General features: G+C 40.2%; 1 protein-coding gene across 3 annotated transcripts in view; it reads left to right on the top strand.

The window, feature by feature from the left end:
* Positions 1-22370, top strand: part of epn2 (epsin 2) — an 81841-nt gene that overhangs the window by 34510 nt on the left and 24961 nt on the right. For all 3 annotated transcript variants that reach the window (XM_061981584.1, XM_061981583.1, XM_061981582.1), the window contains exons 2-3: positions 7322-8019; positions 15976-16130. In XM_061981584.1, coding sequence (XP_061837568.1) covers positions 7589-8019; positions 15976-16130 — 586 coding nt within the window. In that variant the 5' untranslated portion in view covers positions 7322-7588. The remainder of the gene's footprint in view (positions 1-7321; positions 8020-15975; positions 16131-22370) is intronic.

The raw sequence follows: 22370 nt of genomic DNA, 5'->3' as shown, positions 1-22370 counted from the left end.
TTTAGCTGGCTGACTTTGGCTAAAATGATGGTTGAAGTTATTTTTCGCACAACTTTGTCTCACACTTGTTAGCTAGCCAGCAAGGCACAAGACAAGCTAACACTCTTACCGAGGCTCAGACTGATGTCATGCCTCCGCATTAAATGCCGGCGTATCACACATGTACTGCTGTAAAAATAAGGTCCGCTTTGCAAAATGAGCAAGGTTTTCATGTTTTCAACAAGAATAAGAGGAAATGTTATCACACTTTACATGTTGTTTACATGCAAAAAACACCAACGCTAATCGTTGCATCCCTATTCAACACGATTCTTTCATTATACTATTCGGTATGATTTTAAATTATAATAAAATCAGGAACAAAACAGAAACTCTGCTTTTTAAACTACTGACAGACGGCAGAACCTTGCTTTTAGCTTACATTAGCTATTACTTTCACTTGACTTGTGAAAAACGTCTTTTAGCACGGTTTCTAGATTTATTTGGGTGCGTTCATACTTGTCATTTTTGGCCTTTTGTTCTGTTAGTACGGTTCGTTTGGTCAAGTGTCCGCAGTCCTCTGAAACCCGGGACCGGACCAAACAGGCGGACCAAGAACCATCTGTCTGCAAGCGGAATCATGCCCAGAGTGAGGCAAGTGTGAAGGTCAACTGCACCAGGGCACCAAAACATGGTACAAAATGTCACCAAATGCAAGTGAAACCCAACAAAAATCTGAGTGAAAATCAGTTTAAAAAGATATTTTAAATGATAGCGCAGAAGCGTAAATACAATAGGTTGTGTTGCCAATTACATTTCAGTGAAGTCGTCATAGGCCTGAGCAGCTAAAAACTTAATCAGGATGTAAGCATTTTACTTTGTAAATATCGATAATTATTGATATTTTTTATGACCTATGGAAAATAAGGAGTAGAAGAACAAATATATTAAATGTGAACATGTTATTTTTTTTCTGTAACCTTCTTCTGATTATAATGCCCTCAGCTATCAAGGCAGAAAGGAAATGTCAACACAAGCATGGAAAACACTCAAACAATGTCAACAAAATTCTAAAGTCTCAATGAACACTTAACAATAGCCTCTTTGAGGTGCAAGAATAAAGAATATGTAAGAAATCCCAAATAAAATGCAAAGTCAGCCATGTCATTAATACAAGCCGGATATTACAAATTAGAATGCATTAAAAAAAAAAGAAAAACGTGTCTTGTCTTACATAGAGATTGTGAATGATAGGCGGAATTCCAATAATAGTGCATTTCTCCTTTCAGAGTGATGTATTTGGCTCTCAATAAAAATAATGAACGCTAACCGAACCACACTTAAGTGCTCACTAAGTATATTTTATTTAATTGTTAGTCCCTAAAGCAGTGTTTTACACTAGTGTGCCGTTAAATACAGTCTGGTGTGCCGTGGGAGATTATCTAATTTCACCTATTTGGGTTAAAAATATTTTTTGCAAACCAGTAATTATAGTCTGCAAATAATGTGTTGTTGTTGAGTGTCTGTGCTGTCTAGAGTTCGGCAGAGTAACCGTGTAACTAGTGTGCCTTGAGATACAGTCTGGTGTGCCGTGGGAGATTATCTAATTTCACCTATTTGGGTTAGAAATATTTTTTGCAAACCAGTAATTATAGTCTGCAAGTTATGTGTTGTTGTTGAGTGTCTGTGCTGTCTAGAGTTCGGCAGAGTAACCGTGTAATACATCAGTAGGTGGCAGCCGGTAGCTAATTGCTTTGTAAATGTCGGAAACAGCGGGAGGCAGTGTGCAGTTAAAAAGGTGTCTAATGCTTACACCAAAAATAAACAAAAGGTGAGTAGCCCTAAGAAAAGGCATTGAAGCTTAGGGAAGGCTATGCAGAACACAACTAAAAATGAACTGGCTACAAAGTAAACAAAAACAGAATGCTGGACGACAGCAAAGACTTACTGTGGAGCAAAGATGGCGTCCACAATGTACATCCGAACATGACATGACAATCAACAATGTCCACACAAAGAAGGATAAAAACAACGGAAATATTCTTGATTGCTAAAACAAAGTACATGCGGGAAATATCGCTCAAAGGAAGACATGAAACTGCTACAGGAAAATACCAAAAAAAGAGAAAAAGCCACCAAAATAGGAGCTCAAGACAAGAACTAAAACACTACACAGGAAAACAGCAAAAAACTCAAAATAAGTCAGGGCGTGATGTGCCAGGTCGTGACAGTACACCTACTTTGAGACAAGAGCTATATTGATGCATGCTTGGTTATGGTTTGAATTCATATCCAACAATTGCGACAACGGCTTTTTACTGTCAACTGAGTTTAGTTTTTTAATGATTTCTGCTGGTGGTGTGCCTCCGGATTTTTTCAACGCAAAAATGTGATTTGGCTCAAGAAAGGTTGAAAAACACTGCCCTAGAGTACCAAAATAATATATGTTATTAGAACATTGTAGATTTATGTTGGTTGTACATTGTACTTTAATACCCAACAAGATTTAATCAATTCAGAAATGGTGTCAAACAACTGTTTTCTTCTTACCTCTGCCAGGCAGAGCCGGATGACCATGGAGAGTGCTGGACTGAAAAGGTGCTAGCAAACGATCAATCAAAGTTTATTTATATAGCCCTTAATCACAAGTGCCTCAAAGGGCTGCACAAACCACAACCGCATCCCCTGATCTGAATCCACATCAGAGTGAGGAAAAACTCAAAAGCTCAAAATGGGGAAAAAGAAGAAACTTTGAGAAGGGGCCACATAGGTAGGGGCACCCCTTCTGGGTGCCAAGTGGGTACAATTATCGCAAAGTATTCATGATAATGTGAGAGTCCAATCCATTGGAGGCAAGCAGAGGATTTTTAGAAGGTCTACATCCAGGTCATAAAGAAGTGGTTCGCCCCGAGTCACGACTTAGAACAGCTAGTGTCTCCTCCAAACTGGTACCTCTCCAGGGATTATACGTGGCCACCTGTTAATCTAGGTAAAATCTCTTAACGGTAGCACATTGCAGAGTACTTGAGGCCGAGTAGAAAACTTTCTGGAGCCTGCAGACTTTTTTGGGGCTCTGGGAATCACTAATAAGCCAGCGTTTTTGAAACTTATATTTCTGTACGGAACATAGGGTACAATACAATCAGCAAGATAAGTTAAGTTAAAGTTAAAGTACCCATGATTGTCACACACACACTAGGTGTGGCTAAATTATTCTCTGCATTCGACCCATCACCCTTGATCACCCCCTAGGAGGTGAGGAGAGCAGTGAGCAGCAGCGGTGGCCGCGCCCGGCAATCATTTTTGGTGATTTAACCCCCATTCCAACCCAGATGGTGCTAAATAATTTAATATTGTGTAGGAAAGTAATAAAACACTAAAACTTAAGTGTATCATGAGCCAGTGCAGGTGGCGTAATACCATCCAACTTTCTTGTTCTTGTCAAAATATTAGCAGCCGCATTTTGTTTACCAACTGTAGTCTATTAACGCTGGTCATTGGGTAAGTAAGTACATTTTATTTATAAAGCGCTTTTTACAGATACAATCACAAAGAGCTGTACAAAACATAGGTGTAGCAAAACAACAATTCAATTAAAACAACAGGGGCAACATCATAAAAAGGATTAAAAAATGTATTAAAAATGATAGTTAAAAGTTGCATTAACTACAAGCTTTACTAAAAAGAGAAGTTTTCAAATGTTTCTTAAAAGTGTCAACACAGTCAATTGGGAGAACCAAAAATAATATTTTACAGTAATCAAGGTAGTAGTGGACAAAAATAAGACAACTTTTAGCGATATTATGGAGATGAAAGAAGGCTGTTTTAGTAACACTCTTAATGTGTGACTCAAACCACAGAGAGTCGGGTTGAAAATAGTATCGAGATTTTTCACCGAGTCGCTTTGTACGATTTATTTTTGAATTTCAATGTGGTATTCTGAAACAAGTGCCTGTGTCCAGCAGGACCGATAATCAACATTTCTGTTTTCTTAGCGTTAAGATGCAGGAAGTTGCTGGAAGACACGCCTCCAGGTGACTACAATGTGGCGGGTTGGTCAGCATAACAGTGAAAGCTAGGTCGTGAGTTCAAACCCCGGCCGAGTCATACCAAAGACTATAAAAATGGGACCCATTACCTCCCTGCTTGACACTCAGCATCAAGGGTTGGAATTGGGGGTTAAATCACCAAAAATGATTCCCGAGCGCGACCACTTTCACGGATTTGTTGAAGACATCCGCAAATGAGAACGGGATGTTGCTTCCAGCTATCAGCATAGCCATCTTTGTCTCGGCATAAGTTACACCACTGATGCTCACTGCTCTCCTCACCTCCCAGGGGGTGATCAAGGGTGATGGGTCAAATGCAGAGAATAATTTTGCCACACCTAGTGTGTGTGTAACAATCATGGGTACTTTAACTTTTAACTTAACACCGTATTTGTGTATTATGTCGCCTAGCGGCAGCATCATACTACAGGGTGCACAACCAACCACAGAACCCCTGTGTTGATGGACGTGTGAGTTCATCTGGAACTGCAACCTACTGTTTCTTGATGTTTCCTATTATTGTAATGGCAGGAGTCTGATTTTCTGACATAGTCGTCGAGAGTCGATATATTATTCACACATTAACACACATTCCTCTGCTCAGGCTTGTGGCTGAGTGAGCTCGGCACAAGGAAGACCTTAAGGAAACGGGTCCGGCTGTGTTTTGTGGTGGGGGTTGTTCCGGGGTGTAAAGGGGGGGACGGGGGGTTGCTATAGACAAGACAGACTCTTCTCTCTTCCTCCTGTCTGCAGCCAGTGAATAGGTGATTATTGCAGCAGATGTGTGATTAGGTCTCGGCCGTATTCATGGGGATGAGGGAACGTTTGGGGCGGGTTGCTCCACAGGAGTCACACTTCTGGCATTAAGTGAATGTACGTTGTTTTCGTATTCCCTGAGCATTCTCACTCATCCTCGTTTCCTCTCCAGCTGTCCCTCTGTGGCACGGCTAAGCCGGAAGCCCCCATGAATCCCAACGTCCAAAAGCTGTTTTTTTCCCTCCAAGTCTGAAAATGTAAAACTCCGAATGCGCCACACTCTCCCTACACCGTTGGCGCCATCAGCATGCCGGTACACGATCAGTGCACGGATGATATTACCGGATAGGACATGTCCTCATCCGCCTATTGAATGTTAGCTAGAACAAATGTGCTCAGTTGAAGTCTATACCATGATCTATCCTGTCAACTGAGCCCCAGGTAATCCTGTGTTTTGTACAACACACATACGCAAGGAGAGAGGACTGAGTCATCACAATTATTTTAAATAGCATTGCATTTGTTTCGGGTTCCATAGCCCAAGGCTTTATGGACTCAGCTATTGCTACCCCGCTTTTTGGACGCTTTCTGCTCCCAACCACAAAAACACACCTACTGAGCTTTGGGCCATTGAGAAAGCCTGGAGAATTGCATCATCACACATCTGTCACTGTCAACACAATGCCTTATATTGTGTGATTAATACCCCAAACTCGCTTTAAACCACTTTTACAACAACATTTGGAAGATCTGTTTTTACTGGCTTGACTTAAATTCACCGCTATTGAAATAATTCACTGTATAACTCGTTATCGCTGATGCTTTACATTTGTATTTTTTGTTGCTATTTGAATGGAGTTTTGTTATATTATTATTTTAATATAGTATATAGTACAGTGGTTCTTAACCTGGGTTCGATCGAACCCTAGGGGTTCGGTGAGTCGGCCTTAGGGGTTCGGCGGAGCCTCTGCCGCAGCGGTCAAGACACACCAGACTCATGAATTGATTAACGTGGACCCCGACTTAAACAAGTTGAAAAACTTATTGGGGTGTTACCATTTAGTGGCCAATTGTACGGAATATGTACTGTACTGTGCAATCTACTAATAAAAGTTTCATTCAATCAATCAATCGTGTAAATAAAAACTTCTCCCTATCGGTGTATCTGTACTGTAAAGTCTAAGTATTATGGATACCCCCAAACAATGTTCCCTCTAATTTTCCATCTGATTTGCAGGTGTGTAATTTGTTGTGAGTTTATGCACTGTGTTGGTTTTGTTCTTTGAACAAGGGGATGTTCATGCACGGTTAATTTTGTGCACCAGTAAAAAAAACATATACCTTTGTCTTGAATTAAAAAAAAAAAAAAAACATTTTATTTTTCACTAAAGAAGGGTTCGGTGAATGTGCATATGAAACTGGTGGGGTTCAGTACCTCCAACAAGGTTAAGAACCACTGATATAGTATATAGTAAAGGTCTGCTCTGGCTTCAAAATGCAGTCTTTTGGATGAATAAAATCTGTTTAGCCTCTGAAATAAGCAAGGGCTGGGCGACATGGCTTAAAACTATATCACAATGTAAGTGTTTTATATCTGTCTATTGATATTTATTGATTTTTTGTATGACCTAAGAAAGGTAAGGACCAGGGGAAACATAATTTCAACGTAAATAATTGTATTTCTAATGTAACCTTCCTCTGATTTTAATCCCCTCAAGCTATCAAGGCAGAAAGTAAAGGAAATGTCAACACAAGCATGGAAAAACAAACAATGTAAACAAAATTGTAAAATCACATTGAACACAAAATACGCTCTTAAAATGAAGGTGCAAAAATAAGGAATATGTAAGAAATGCTTCATAAAGTGTAACAAAATAGTGCAAAATGTAAACATGGAGAAACCTGCAGACTATTTTTTTGCAGGTTTAGTGTCAGGAAGTTACAGCTGTGCTCTAAAGGGTGAGCGTTGCTAAGGTGGTGTGGTATTAGCGGTCTTGCCTTGCATCATTTACAGACCACATTGGTCTGACTATGGTCCTCTTAGTAAAAATCCAAAAAAGGTGCCATACTGTCCAGGTGACTTTTCCTCTTTTATCCACTATTTCTTAATTTTGACTTTCTCTTCTCACTCCATGCAAAGAATCAACCGCCAGACAACCAAACTTGATAGTTGATACTTGATTGGCTGTTAGCGCATCACTCCCACTGATCAATGATCACTTTCTGTGTTGCTCGGTTACCAGAGAGCGAGTACCTTTTGTTCATGCAACCAACCTTGCTTTGCAACTTCCACTTTCTTCCGACGAAAAAGAAAAAAATATTTGTCAAACGCGTGTTTTACTGACATCATTTACGTGTCTATCGCGATATATATTGATAATGTTTTATTGCCCATCCCTACAGTCAGGACTTTTTCACTGGTTTTGAAATGATTTATTGACAGAAAGAATAAATGCTGATCTTTACAGCTCAGCTAATCAAAAATGTAACGTGATGTCAGTCAACTTGTTCATTGACCTTTATTTTGTACATCCTAGGTAATGGCATGGTCCAAAGTACTGCTGGCACTTGGCGTGTGGAGATGGTTTTAACAGACGTTCTGGAGGACTCAGGAACACTGCACTGGCCTGGAGAAGCCTCATAAACCCTTTATCCGGCACACACTTTTCTAGACGAGGATTGTTGGTCCCACGCGCTGTGAGAAAGGACACAGACTCCTCACCTGTAGCTGGAATACGCAAAGTTGGTCCCCTCCGTGAGCTTTCCTTGTTTGTCATCCCGTGTGTCCCACCTCAACCGCCACAATGCCAAGCTCCACCATCCGTCGGCAGATGAAGAACATGGTGAACAACTACTCTGACGCAGAGAAGAAGGTCCGAGAGGCCACCTCCAACGACCCCTGGGGGCCCTCCTCCTCGCTGATGTCCGAAATTGCCGACTTAACCTACAACGTGGTGGCCTTCAGCGAGATCATGAGTATGATCTGGAGGCGGCTCAATGACCACGGCAAGAACTGGCGCCATGTCTACAAAGCGCTCACCCTGCTCGACTACCTGATCAAGACGGGTTCAGAGCGCGTGGCGTTGCAATGCAAGGAGAACATCTTTGCCATCCAGACGCTGAAGGACTTCCAGTACATTGACCGCGACGGGAAGGACCAGGGCATCAATGTGAGGGAGAAGAGCAAGCAGCTGGTGGTCCTTCTCAAAGACGAAGACCGTCTCAAAGGAGAGAGGTAAGCAGACAAGGATGCTTAATTAATCAGTCCTAAATTGATTAAGAATATTATAGTTGATGAACTCAAAGATATAGTCTTTTTGTGCATCCAATCATGGTTTTATGTCCCCGATTCTGATCATCCATGAGAGAGATTGTCCGATACCGATCACATACACTATATTGCCAAAAGTATTTGGCCACCTGCCTTTACTCACATATGAACTTGAAGTGCCATCCCATGGAATTGTCCAATATTTTTTGGTATCGTGGAGCATTCAAAGTTCCTTTCACTGGAGCTAAGGGGCCAAGCCCAACTCCTGAAAAACCAACCCCACACCATAATACCTCCTCCACCAAATTTCACACTCGGCACAATGCAGTCTGAAATGTACCATTCTCCTGGCAACCTCCAAACCCAGACTGGTCCATCAGTCTCCACTGCTCTAGAGTCCAGTGGCGACATGCTTTACACCACTGCATCCCATGCTTTGCATTGGACTTGGTGATGTATGGCTTAGATCAGCTGCTCAGCCATGGAAACCCATTCCAAGAAGCTCTCTGTGTACTGTACATGTGCTAATTGGAAGGTCACATGAAGTTTGGAGCTCTCTAGCAACTGACAGTGCAAATACTTTCTGCACAATGTGCTTCAGCATCCGCTGACCCCTCTCTGTCAGTTTATGTGGCCTACCACTTGGTGGCTGACTTGCTTTTGTTCCCAAACTTCACTTTTTTTATAATAAAGTTGACTTTAGAATATTCAGGAGCAAGGAAATTTCACGACTGGATTTGTTGCACAGGTGGCATCCTATGACAGTTCCACGCAGGAAATCACTTGAGAGCGGCTCATTCTTTCACAAATGTTTGTAGAAACAGTCTCCATGCCTAAGTGCTTGATTTTATACACCGGGCCAAGTGATTAGGACACCTGATTCTCATCATTTGGATGGGTGGCCAAATAATATAGTGTATATTAACTTTACATTTTCTTATGGTCCCTGCTCTTTACAGTTTAACAATATCAACACAATATTTAATGTAGCAGTGTTGGCGTTAACACACTTTTTATGTCTTTTTACGCATTGAAATCAGAAAGGACGCACATTTCTGTAAGTCCGCGCATCCCTGGGACACAGAGTTTAAAAAAAAACTTTATCGACCCTGCCTTCTCCGGGTCAAAACTCCAGTTTGCTTGTTTTTTTTATCGATTATCGCTTTCCACCGGTGTTTTGTTTATAGTGACAGTGCGCTCTTATCACACCGTCACTTGAGGACCGGCACGTCTCTCTCTCCCTCTCTCTCTGGCCAGGAGAGCAAGGACGCACCTGCGCGCTGACAGCGGGAGCAAGTGCGCTGTCACAAAGACAATGTCAGTGTCATGACTTGAAGATAACTGAGTCAAATTTCCGTCCCCGTTTTTATTGGTCGTCTTCAAAGTAATGAACTTACTGGTATAATTTCTTAAATTTTGATTCGCCGAAAGTTTTATCAATGACAAACACTGCCTCCGTTTGCACTCGGACAACTTTACCGCAAGGGGCTGTCAAAAGAAAGACTTCACAGTAAACACTAAGGTGAGTGTAAAGTCAACCTTTTTAACTTCATCCTGTGCCATGACTCCAGTAAATGACTTGTTTTAGTCTTTATGAGTCCATGGAAACTTCATTTTTCTCTCCCGCTGGATCGACATCGTTTGAGGATGGAGACAGGCTAGCTGTTTGCTTCAAGCTAACCCGTACACGACCAGACTCCTCCACCTCGAAAACATACTTTGCAGGTCAACAAACTGGGCAAATATGTGCCTTTTGAAGTGATAAAGTGCGAGGAGTGTTGATGTGCGAGGAGTGTTCAAAAGGAGTTTCTTGGAGAAGTGGCTCACAAGTTAGCAAGTGTCGCTCGCATCGCTGACAGTGACGTCATCATTCTTTACTGAAGCAGAGATGCTGACTGCGTTGCCAGGCTCTGCTTTTTATCGATAGACTAATCAGATTAAATTTTTTATTATCTATAGCAGGGGTGTCAAAAGTGTGGCCCGGGGGCCATTTGCAGTCCGCAGCTAATGTTTTAAAGGCCTACGGCACATTCTAAAAATACTATTAAAATAAACAAAAACACAACAAAAGTGGAATAAAAAAGCTTACAGGTGAAATGTAATTTAGAAAAAGTTGCAATGTTGACTAATGAAACAAAGCTGTTTTTTTTCTTTAAAACTGTCATTGCTCAAAACATAATATTGAATCAAAATCAATGTTTTTATGAATTATTGACCTACCCAAGGCTCCGATTACTTCACATCAAATATCCACTTTGAAAAATATTTTTTTGTGGAAGATTTTGCATATTTTGTGCTTGCCATAAAAACACATAGTTTTCTTTGACAAATGTCAGAAAACAAACAAACAAAAACAGAATTGACGGATAGATCTGAAGTTGATGAATGTTTATTACTGAATAAATTAAGTAACGTTTATGACAACCTTTTTCCAAAACACAATATAGAATGTGAGATATAATAGGATAATGCATACATTTATCATTTGTTTTCAAAACTGTTACAAAAAAGTGGGACGCCAAAAATTTACTGTGGGATCCCATTTTTTTTGACTTGATGGGGTCCCTGGGACCCCATTTTGAAAATTCCTAGCGCCAACACTGGGTAGTTCCTTATTCTTTGTTATTACATATAATAATTGATCAAAACAAAGTCTGTAATACACAATAACTTAAAGTAAAACAACTTTCTACTATCATTTAAACCCTTTGGTTTTTGCCCTCGAAGCTCTCCTGTGTCCAGTGAAATATTCCCTGAATTTGTACAAAACCCAAAACCAGTGAAGTTGGCACATTGTGTAAATCATAAATAAATATAGAATACCATGATTTGCAAATCCTTTTCAACCTATATTCAATTGAATAGACTGCAAAGACAAGATATTTAACGTTCGAACTGGTAAACTTTGTTATTTTTTGCAAGTATTAGCTCATTTGGAATTTAATGCCTGCAACATGTTTCAAAAAAGCTGGCACAGGTGGCCAAAAAGACTGAGAAAGTTGAGGGATGCTCATCAAACACTTATTTGGAACATCCCACAGGTGAACAGGCTAATTGGGAACAGGTGGGTGCCATGATTGGGTATAAAAGCAGCTTCCATGAAATGCTCAGTCATTCACAAACAAGGACGGGGCGAGGGTCACCACTTTGTGAACGTATGCGTAAGCAAATTGTCCAACAGTTTAAGAACAACATTTCTCAACCAGCTTTTGGAAGAAATTTAGGGATTTCACCATGTACGGTCCGTAATATCATCAAAAGATTCAGAGAATCTGGAAAAAATCACTGCACGTAAGCGGAATTGCCCGTGACCTTCGATCCCTCAGGCGGTACTACATCAAAAAGCGACATCAGTGTGTAAAGGATATCACCACATGGGCTCAGGAACACTTGAGAAAACCACTGTCAGTAACTACAGTTTGTCGCTACATCTGTAAGTGCAAGTTAAAACTCTACTACGCAAAGCCAAAGCCATTTATCAACAACACCCAGAAACTCCGTCGGCTTCGCTGGGCCCGAGCTCATCTAAGATGAACCGATGCAAAGTGGAAAAGTGTTCTGTGGTTTGACGAGTCCACATTTCAAATTGTTTTTGGAAACCGTGGACGTCGTGTCCTCTGGACCAAAGAGGAAACGAACCATCCGGACTGTTACAGGCACAAAATTCAAAAGCCAGCATCTGTGATGGTATGGGGGTGTATTAGTGCCAAAGCATGGGTAACTTACACATCTGTGAAGGCACCATTAATGCTGAAAGGTAAATACAGGTTTTGGAGCAACATATGTTGTCATCCAAGCAACGTCTTTTTCATGGACGCCCCTGCTTATTTCAGCAAGACAATGCCAAGCCACATTCTGTACGTGGCGTGGCTTCGTAGTAAAAGAGTGCGGGTACTAGACTGGCGAGCCTGTAGTCCTGACCTGTCTCCTATTGAAAATGTGTGGTGCATTATGAAGCCTAAAATACCACAACGGAGACCCCGGACTGGTGAACAACTTAAGCTGTACATCAAGCAAGAATGGGAAATAATTCCACCTGAAAAGCTTAAAAAATTGGTCTCCTCAGTTCCCAAACGTTTACTGAATGTTGTTAAAAGGAAAGACCATGTAACACAGTGGTAACTTTTTTGCAATGTGTTGCTGCCATTAAATTCTAAGTTAATGATTATTTGCCAAAAAAAATTAAGTTTCAAAGTTGGAACATTAAATATCTTGTCTTTGCAGTCTATTCAATTGAATATAAGTTGAAAAGGATTTGCAAATCATTGTATTTTGTTTTTATTTACAATTTATACAACGTGCCAACTTCACTGGTTTTGGGTTTTGTAAAAGTGCAGGCCGTGTGGTTTTCTGTGGAAGCCATCAACCAAATTCATTTTGTGCCGTATATATGTCCACTCACTGTACATTGATTGGCAACAAATGCATAAAGATCATTTACATTTCAAGTCTAAAGTGTACACCTACAGCACAGACTAGGCATGGAACAGTTTAAGAAGAAAAATCCGAACCGTTCTGGTGACCTGTCACAGTTCAGAACACTTGTCAGTTGTATCACGTTTGTTCTTTTTTCATTGTGTTACTGATCAGTTTGGCATTTCTATGAGTATTTCTGACAATAAGCGGGCACATGGTGATTTGTGAGAACATGGGAAGGAGAGTTGTACTTGTAACCTCACCACACCCCACCACAAGTGTGACACCGAGGTCCGAGTGTCCGCCAAAATGCATGACTTTATGTTGAGTGTTTATTATTTGGCTACAAAAAGGCCTGATTTTTGTGTTTGTTCTTTCTTAAGGGTCAGAGCTTTTAGAGTCCTTTTTAAGCTTTATTTTACAAGTTATGTTTGTATAATGATGGTGGGATAAATGTAGGGCTGCAAAGATTAATCAATTAAATCATCTATTGAAAAAAGCTTTGATTTATACTCTGTTGCTTCAATTAATCTTTTTTGTGTTTAACTAAATACAATTTATCAATTCCGGATCGCTTTAAATATGCAAACATAGTGTGGCAGCAAACAGCGGATTTTTTTTTTAATATTAATGCACACATGTCAAAAGGGCAATTTCAATGTTGATGATGTGTTGATGTGTATTTATCTAAAAAGAATGAAGGTTGTGGCAAGCCGAAAAATAGTTGTTTTTGAACTTATTTCCCTAAAATAGGGGTAGGATTAAATATTTGCTTCTTCCTACTCCTTTTCGAACAAAACAAAATGAGAATATGTAAATGTATTTATTTATTTTACAGACAGACATAGTTTTGTATTTCATTGTGTGAATGTGAGTGTGAATGTTGTCTGTCTATCTGCTTTGGCCCTGCGATGAGGTGGCGACTTGTCCAGGGTGTACCCCGCCTTCCGCCCGATTGTAGCTGAGATAGGCTCCAGCGCCCCCCGCAACCCCAAAAGGGAATAAGCGGTAGTAAATGGATGGATGGATGTTTCTTTTGTTAATATCAGAGTCCGTTCTGCAAAAAGGTCATCCCTAGAAGCACACAGCTTATGGACAGGGACCCACAGTTAAAATATACATCATCGTATAATATACAAAATACAATACAATACATTTCAAAATCTACCCACCAAATACCCAATTACAATTTCATTTATAAATAAAAAAGGAATCTTTAAATCCACCGAATCAGTCTCAATATCCTATTATTCAATTTGATTAAAAGGTTGCATCTTGAAGATCTGCGATAATCTCATCATCAGAGTCTAGAATTTAATCCATATACTACGTTATACATAATACAAACACTGTGGAATCTGTGGAATAAATTGTATGATGTATCACATTGTGACCACGTTCATGTTGGAAATAAACTTCAACCATAATTACCATAACCATAAGGCTCAAAATGTGTTTTACCTCATTACTTAATCAAACAAAATAATTGGTATATTACCAAAGCAATCGACAGCTTCAGCCCTAGATATAGGTTTTCTGGGGTATTGAAAAGAACAACAGTGTACACTGAAGCGAAACCGTGGATTTTGTGAAGCGTTCCAGACGAGTGAATGAAATGAAGTCTCTGAGCCTTGCAAAGTGAGCATGTCAACAAATCCGTGCCCCAGCACAAATCAGTACACTGGACTTAATGTTGTTACACTAAGCTGGAAAAACAATCTTAAACCGAGTTTAAACTGTCAATGAGCAACGGCAGTAAAGATGAAATATATAACAGTCTTGCAATGAAAGATTGGCTGCAAAAGATAGCGAGCGGTGTCAGAAATGTCGATGAATCATCTCAGCGTCTCAAGCTGCCGCTTTGCTTTCTGTCTGCCAACCAACCAATAGGAACACACCGCTAAATGACGTGAAGATCATCGCATCCACAGTCACTGTCACAACACAAAGGAGACGCAGGAGAACGGATGGAAGCAAATCTACATTTTAATCTGTAATGACAAAGGTGTGTTGAGGTCATGCTAGCTGGAAAAGGCTGTTAATGGAAACCAGTAAATCATCTTACAGGATTGCAAAAACCATACAAATTGTATACTGTCGACCTTTTATTACAGGTTTTTGCATTTCATTGAGACGTGGAGCCACGTTTTCTTTTTATTTTAATTAAATGATGCACTTTGTGTTTATGTTTTAGGAGCTTTACAAGATAACTGTGGCAAACACTTTTTGATAACAGGTTATTTATTAAAAAAAACGACAGTGTTCAATTATACATTTTCAGCCAGCAGTTAGTTTATTTGTTTTAAATTCTAAACCTGGAGTTTCCAAACTTTTTGACTGGGGGGCTGCATTAGGCTTAAAAAATTTGGCCGAAGCCCGAAAGCCGTCTGCATGCAAAGTGTGTGTGTGTGTGTGTGTGTGTGTGTGTGTGTGTGTGTGTGTGTGTGTGTGTGTGTGTGTGTGTGTGTGTGTGTGTGTGTGTGTGTGTGTGTCTGCGATAAGGTATTATTATAGTAATAGAATTAATTGGTTATTAGTAATATAATTGGTTATTAAGAGTATGTGAAAATTTGACCGCTAGCTTGTTTACTTCCGTGACGACCTCCTTAAGTTTTTTTTAATCAATCCGAACTAGCAAGAAGGTAAAAAGGGGCCAAACATAGATAAGAGTGGAGAGAGTGTTTTGCATATTTCCTATTTTCCCTTGTAATGGATTTTTTTAATGATGATTGGGCCTTTGCTGTAATATCCACAAAGTTTAATGAGCAGGATATGTTATGTATCACCATGTTTGTTAAATTTTTGTGTTGGTTGAATTTTTTTTTTATGTACCGTGATTAGGGAAGGTTGTTTGGATTGGGCCATAAAAGTGCATGCTGTGCACATATTAACTTTGATTTACATTTAATGGCCTCCGATCTGATTTAGTTTTGTTGGCCAACAGATGGCGACAAAATGGCCGCTATCTGACCGCTGACTATTTGTATATTATATGAAAACACCGCGCCCAGCCAAATTGCTTATTGGACTTGTGCCGTCTCCTGGGCCAAATTGAAGATTCTGGCGGGCCGTAGTTTGGACACCCCTGTTCTCAACCAGTCGCTTCATTTTTCTATCATTTGTTCCAGTGCTGAAAGTTTTTTTTTTTTGACAGCTTCTATTATGTTATGTGATGTATAACCATGACATCAGATGACACTCATTTATTCATAGCACTGACATCTGTGTGAGCAATTTATAATTTATTTGGGCCCTTGATATGCAGCATGTCGATTTCAAGTGGGATCCCAGCTTCTTTTGTAATGCAAACATTTGGAATGTGGTTTCTGTAGCCAATTAGACTGGCGCAGTATTTTGTTATAACTCGTATCTCACATTCAAACAAATAATTTTTCTAAGTTTTTCCGAGAGGAAAATGTGCAATTCTGATAACATTGATGATAATCTTACAATCCTAAGAACCATGAGCTATTTTACGAAGTTTGCTGTGTTTTGTCCTTCAAGGTCTCAGGCTTTGAAGACCAAAGAGCGCATGGCCCAAGTGTCCACGGGGAGTACTCAGATGGGCTTTGGTCGTGGCTCATCCCAGCCCAACCTCTCCACTTCCTACAGTGAAGAGTACGGCAGGTCAGAGGGCTCGCCTGCCTCCTACCATGGCTGTGAGTACCAATAAAGCACTCCTCCCATATGTTATTTATTCTTAAAATTTCTGTTATAGTCCAGCATCCCCAGACCTACTCCTAGTGCTGGGCGATATGGAAAAAAATGAATTACACGATATGGATCATTTTATATCATGATAACAATATACCACGATATAGCGATGGTACGCTTTCAGTTCTATGAAAAATTTTCACAACATACATGACCACTTACCTTTTTTCTCACTTTATTTGTAAGTGAAATAAACAAATACATTTGGTATAGCAAACAACAATAGCAACAAAACACATTTTTCAAGTTTTTTTTTAAAGTTTTACAATTATTCAAGTTTCTCTGAAGTGCAGTCAGAACGCTAGATCATAACTAAAAATAAACAAATACTTTTGGTATCAGATGTAAACAATTTCAATAAAAAATTTCAATAAAAAATTTATGCAATCATTAACATTAGCCTTTAGTGCAGTCAGAACAGTAGTAGATCACAATTAAATTTAAACCAATACTTTTGGTTTATAAAGTGTAAACGGTTGCAGTCTCTGGAATCATTAACCTTAATAGAATAGGTTGGTTGTGTTGGCGTCGGGCGACGGAACACTTTTCTTGCATACTTTGCATATGACGATTTTCTGCTCTGAATCCGTCGCTTTGAAACCAAACCTTCATTTAACATAATGTCGTTTTTGTCTGCTTCAACACAGCTCAATCAACACAGAAAAAGGTAAAGTGAAATACCTTTGTTGTTAACTGGAGGTCAATAATGCTTGTCTTTCTCTCAGACAGACAGGGCTTTGCTGTCCGTTTAATGTGGGGCGCACACACACACACGCACGCACGCACGCACACACACCGCACAGTGAGCTAACGTTACGCTAAAACCTCATTAGCCTTCACCTCAAGGACTGCAAGCAAGCTGACGCTTATGTTTCTAGAATGTCAACGGGCTCATAGTGATGTTGCTAGTAGTTGAGTTGTAGGGGACTGGGAGGTGTTTATTACAATTTGGGGAGAGTCTGCTGCCTTATGCTGCCATACCATGAATTGATTAACGTGGATTAATAAGTTGAAAAACTTATTTGGGTGTTACCATTTAGTGGTTAATTGTACGGAATATGTACTGTACTGTGCAATCTACTAATACAAGTTTAAATCAATTAATCAATCAATGCTTACCTGCTAAACACTTTTTTGCTCACCCCACTGCAGGATCACTGACTCCATGCGCTCTGAATACGCACTGCTGATTGGCTGTTACCGTTCTGCGTGTAACCAATCAGATGGTTTTGTGGGTGGGACAATGCTGGGTGCTGCAGAGAAGTACTGACAGAGGCAGTACGAAGCGGAGCAGCTTATTAAGACATTGGTTTAGGCGGTGGCTCTTTGTTGTTAAGGCGTCCGCCTTAATAACAAAGCGCTGCGGGAAACCCTGCACGAACTTACTGAATGTGCAATTATTGTTGTTGTTACTATGAATCATCTGATGGCACAAGTCCTATGGATAAAATACAGCCTATCGCTTAAAACGATAAAAATAGAAATGGCACGATAGACATTTTTCTATCGTGCCCACAATATGTATCGTCATATCACCCAGCACTACCTACTCCTGCACTTATTTTGTTTGTATAGTTTTAGTACAGGAGTTGGGATTGAAGAGTCATCGTCATGGACCCACTGTCTGTGGAAGCAAGCTCTCCAATCAACTAAACCGACTCAATAACTCCACGATGTGTCCATCGAGGCGCACTGGCTAGAATTTGTTTTGACCTTTTTTTTTTTTTTTTCATGCATGGACCTACTGTGCAGTCCCTCCACTATTCAAATTCAACCAATCCCTGCGAATTATGCGCAGCATTGAAATGTGTCCAATGTCTGCAACTTTCCCTGCATAATTTGGCTACAGTATTTTCCTGACTATAGAGCAGCTATATATAAGCTGCACCCACTAAATTTTAGAAAGAAAAGAATAGCCGCTCGTTTCCTCACAGAATGTTTACCTGAGTAGTGAGGATTGTGCTAATTTCATTATCACAAATCTTGTGCTGAAGGATACAACAATCCCATCAATTGGCACCGGATTATAAACTGCAGATATATATGTTGTGAAATGAGTTATTGATGTAGCATTACATCTAAGAAGGACAGCTCCATAATGGAGAAACTGATCAGGCGGCCGGCTCGACGATCGGAATAAAACTGGACTCATTGGTGACGGTGGCAGAGAAGAGGACTGTGGAAAAACTAGTGAACATCATGGATGATGCCAGTCACCTTCTGCATACCGTTATCAGTAGCCAGAGGAGCCTGTTCAGTGCTAGACTGCTTCATCCCAAGTGCAGGACTAATAGACTAAAAAACTATTTAGTCCCACACACCATCAGACTGTACAACTCCTCTTTGGGGGGCAGGGGGTACTAGGATGACAGGGGATGCAAAACAATAACATACACCCCCATTATTTATTATTTACTTTTTACTTTTTAAATTATATCTCAACTCTGTACACTGCTGCTGGAATTTAAATTTTCTTGAGGGAATTCTCCTGAGGGAATCAATCAAGTACTATCTATCTATCTATCCATCTATCCATCTATCTATCTATCTATCTATCTATCTATCTATCTATCTATCTATCTATCTATCTATCTATCTATCTATCTATCTATCTATCTATCTATCCATCTATCTATCTATTTACACAGTTAATTGTTTCCAAACGGTGTCTGAAACACAGCAGTAAAACGAATGATCAAATAAAACAGAAGTCCTCGTCATGGACCTGATGCGTAAGCCAGCTCTTAAATTAGCTAAACAGACTCAATAATTTACTGACACATTTGTGAAACTCAAACAATACAAAAATAATGCAATTGTAAGTTAATAATGCTAACACAGACACTCGTAAACGTGTAAGCATATTAGCTATTTCTAACGGCGCTAACGTCATTACATGTACAAATATGCATGAAAACACTCCTACAGACTTCACACATGGGACAGTTTAGTAAGTAAGAATTGTTTTAGTTATATTGTAAAACTTACAAACGTTGCTTGGAGTAATGAATGAAGAATCCATTCAGGTAGAAACGCTATGGACAACTAGAAGACGGAACCGCACTTATACTTCCGGTTCAGCGCTTTAAAAACAGCAGGAAGTCACTGTAGGCGTTCACCCAGCAGCACCTGCAGTGAGCGAACTCGTCTAAAGATGGTGCCATAGTACAAACAATAACACACTATTTCAGTGTCTTTGCATGTGTTTAATGAAAACTATTTGCATTATGGCCATCAGCGAAGCAAAATCCATTAATTAGCCGCACCGTTTTATAATCTGCAGCATTCAAAGCGTAGGAAAAAAGTAGCGGCTTATAGTCAGGAATTTACGGTAAATAGCAAAATTTTTGCCAATCCCATTTGTTTCAAAAGCAGACGTCTACTGTCTTATCAAAATGAGTTTCTTGTGTAGACGAGGCAGGAACAGCAACATGTAACAATACGTATAACTTTTTATTGCTCAGTTGTCTTCTCCCTCATAGCTCATGGTGCGTTCCATTTGTACTTGGAAGGCGGAATTTTCGAGTTCCTAGCCGGAAGTTTAAACTGTAACGCCCCCGCAGGTCAGATTTCCTACTCAAAAAGTCAGTGCATTGGCTTCAAAGATGGCGGCTCTGAATGTAAACAATAATATAAACTCCTATGGTATCCGTTATTAGCACTTCCACTTAGTTTTTGTCGCACAAAATCTGCACCGATTAGTCAGCATTGTCGATAATTAAATTTGTCGGCGACAATTATATTTGTCGGCAATAGTCGGGACGTCATCACTTGTGCTTTTCCGTCCGGAAGTGGGTCACTCGCAAAAACATGGCCAGTGCTAACATGTAAAGTGTGAGGATATATCTTCTCATTCTTGTTAAAGACATGAATACCTAGCTCATTTTGCAAAGTGGACCTTGTGTTCCTGACAGTATGTCTGTGATACGCCAGAGTAGGGCTGGGCGATATATCGATATACTCGATATATCGCGGGTTTGTCTCTGTGCGATATAGAAAATGACTATATCGTGATATTCGAGTATACGTTCTCACTGTTTCCTGTCTCTCCTTCTCACAGAGACTTAAAACAAGTGCACCTTCTTACATACGTCACATACTGTCACGTGAGCAACGTCACACGCTCACGCGAAGCGACATGGTAACGTTAGCTGTGATGCTAACAGTTAACGGTGTAGTTTGAGTGGTAGTACGAGAGAAAGAAGGTGCAAATCTGGTAACAAATAGAGGAATAATTAATTCCCAAGAAAAACAGCACGGGGTCCATCGTCTGACGGTGGTTTGGCTTCAAGCGGGAATATGTCTTTACATGTCAACATCTCTGTTCGGTGCCACCAACTAAATGCCGAAGCAACTATTTCCACATCAACACCGTAGGACATATACTATTTGATATGCAGCTCATTTTTATGTGACACTTATTGAAATATCTTGTGTGTCATCATGCACAAAAGTGCGCTTTATTTGTTTTAAACTATTGTAGTGGCGTTCTGTACAAAAAGTGCACTTTAATTTAGTGTTGTTTTGAAATGTCATCTTCGTGACATCATTCACAAAAGTGCACTTATAGCTTGTTTTCAAATGTCTCTGACAATCTTGCACTTTCTGTTTTGGAAATGACATGAATGTTTGTGCCACTGCTTAAAGGCCTACTGAAATGCGATTTTCTTACTCAAACGGGGATAGCAGGTCCATTCTATGTGTCATACTTGATCATTTTGCGATATTGCCATATTTTTGCTGAAAGGATTTATTAGAGAACATCGACGATAAAGTTCGCAACTTTTGGTCGCTGATAAAAAAGCCTTGCCTCTACCGGAAGTAGCAGACGATATGCGCGTGACGTCACAGGTTGTGGAGCTCCCCACATCTGCACATTGTTTACAATCATGGCCACCAGCAGCGAGAGCGATTCGGACCGAGAAAGCGACAATTTCTCCATTAATTTGAGCGAGGATGAAAGATTTGTGGATGAGGAAAGTGAGAGTGAAGGACTAGAGGGCAGTGGGAGCGATTCAGATAGGGAATTATGCTGCGAGAGGCGGGTGGGACCTGATATTCAGCTGGGAATGACTAAAACAGTAAATAAACACAAGACATATATATACTCTATTAGCCACAACACAACCAGGCTTATATTTAATATGCCACAAATGAATCCCGCATAACAAACACCTCCCCCCTCCCCCCTCCCGTCCATATAACCTGCCAATACAACTCAAACACCTGCACAACACACTCAATCCCACAGCCCAAAGTACCGTTCACCTCCCCAAAGTTCATACAGCACATATATTTCCCCAAAGTCCCCAAAGTTACGTACGTGACATGCACATAGCGGCACGCACGTAAGGACAAGCGATCAAATGTTTGGAAGCCGCAGCTGCATGCGTCTTCACGGTACCGCCTCTGGGCATCCAACTCAAAGTCCTCCTGGTAAGAGTCTCTGTTGTCCCAGTTCTCCACAGGCCAATGGTAAAGATTGACTGTCGTCTTCCGGGAATGTAAACAATGAAACACCGGCTGTGGTTGTGTTGCTGTAGCCGCCCGCAATACACCGCTTCCCACCTACAACTTTTTTCTGTGCTGTCTCCATTGTTCATTGAACAAATTGCAAAAGATTCACCAACACAGATGTCCAGAATACTGTGGAATTTTGCGATGAAAACAGACGACTTAATAGCTGGCCACCATGCTGTTCCAAAATGTCCTCTACAATCCGTGACGTCACGTGCCGGCGTCATCATACTGAGACGTTTTCAGCAGGATATTTCGCGCAAAAATTTAAAATTGCACTTTAGTAAGCTAACCGGCCGTATTGGCATGTGTTGCAATGTTAAGATTTAATCATTGATTATCAGACTGCGTGGTCGGTAGTAGTGGGTTTCAGTAGGCCTTTAATGACTGTTTAATAAATACACTTTTGGTAAATTGACTTAGTTGTGATTTCCCTCTCTGCATGAAAGTTTAAAATGAGCATATATTAATGCAGTATGAACAAGCATGTTTTAATGTAGACACATAGAATCATCATACTGCTGTGATTATATGTATCAAGTGTTCATTCAAGGCTAAGGCAAAATATCGAGATATATATCGTGTATCGCGATACGGCCTAAAAATATCGAGATATTAAAAAAAGGCCATATCGCCCAGCCCTACGCCAGAGTTTTAAAGCGGAGACA

Source organism: Nerophis lumbriciformis, linkage group LG24 (assembly GCF_033978685.3).
Source record: "Nerophis lumbriciformis linkage group LG24, RoL_Nlum_v2.1, whole genome shotgun sequence".
Lineage (NCBI taxonomy): Eukaryota > Metazoa > Chordata > Actinopteri > Syngnathiformes > Syngnathidae > Nerophis > Nerophis lumbriciformis.
The sequence above is the reverse complement of the archived record's forward strand: the minus strand, read 5'-3'. Positions and strand labels throughout refer to the sequence as shown.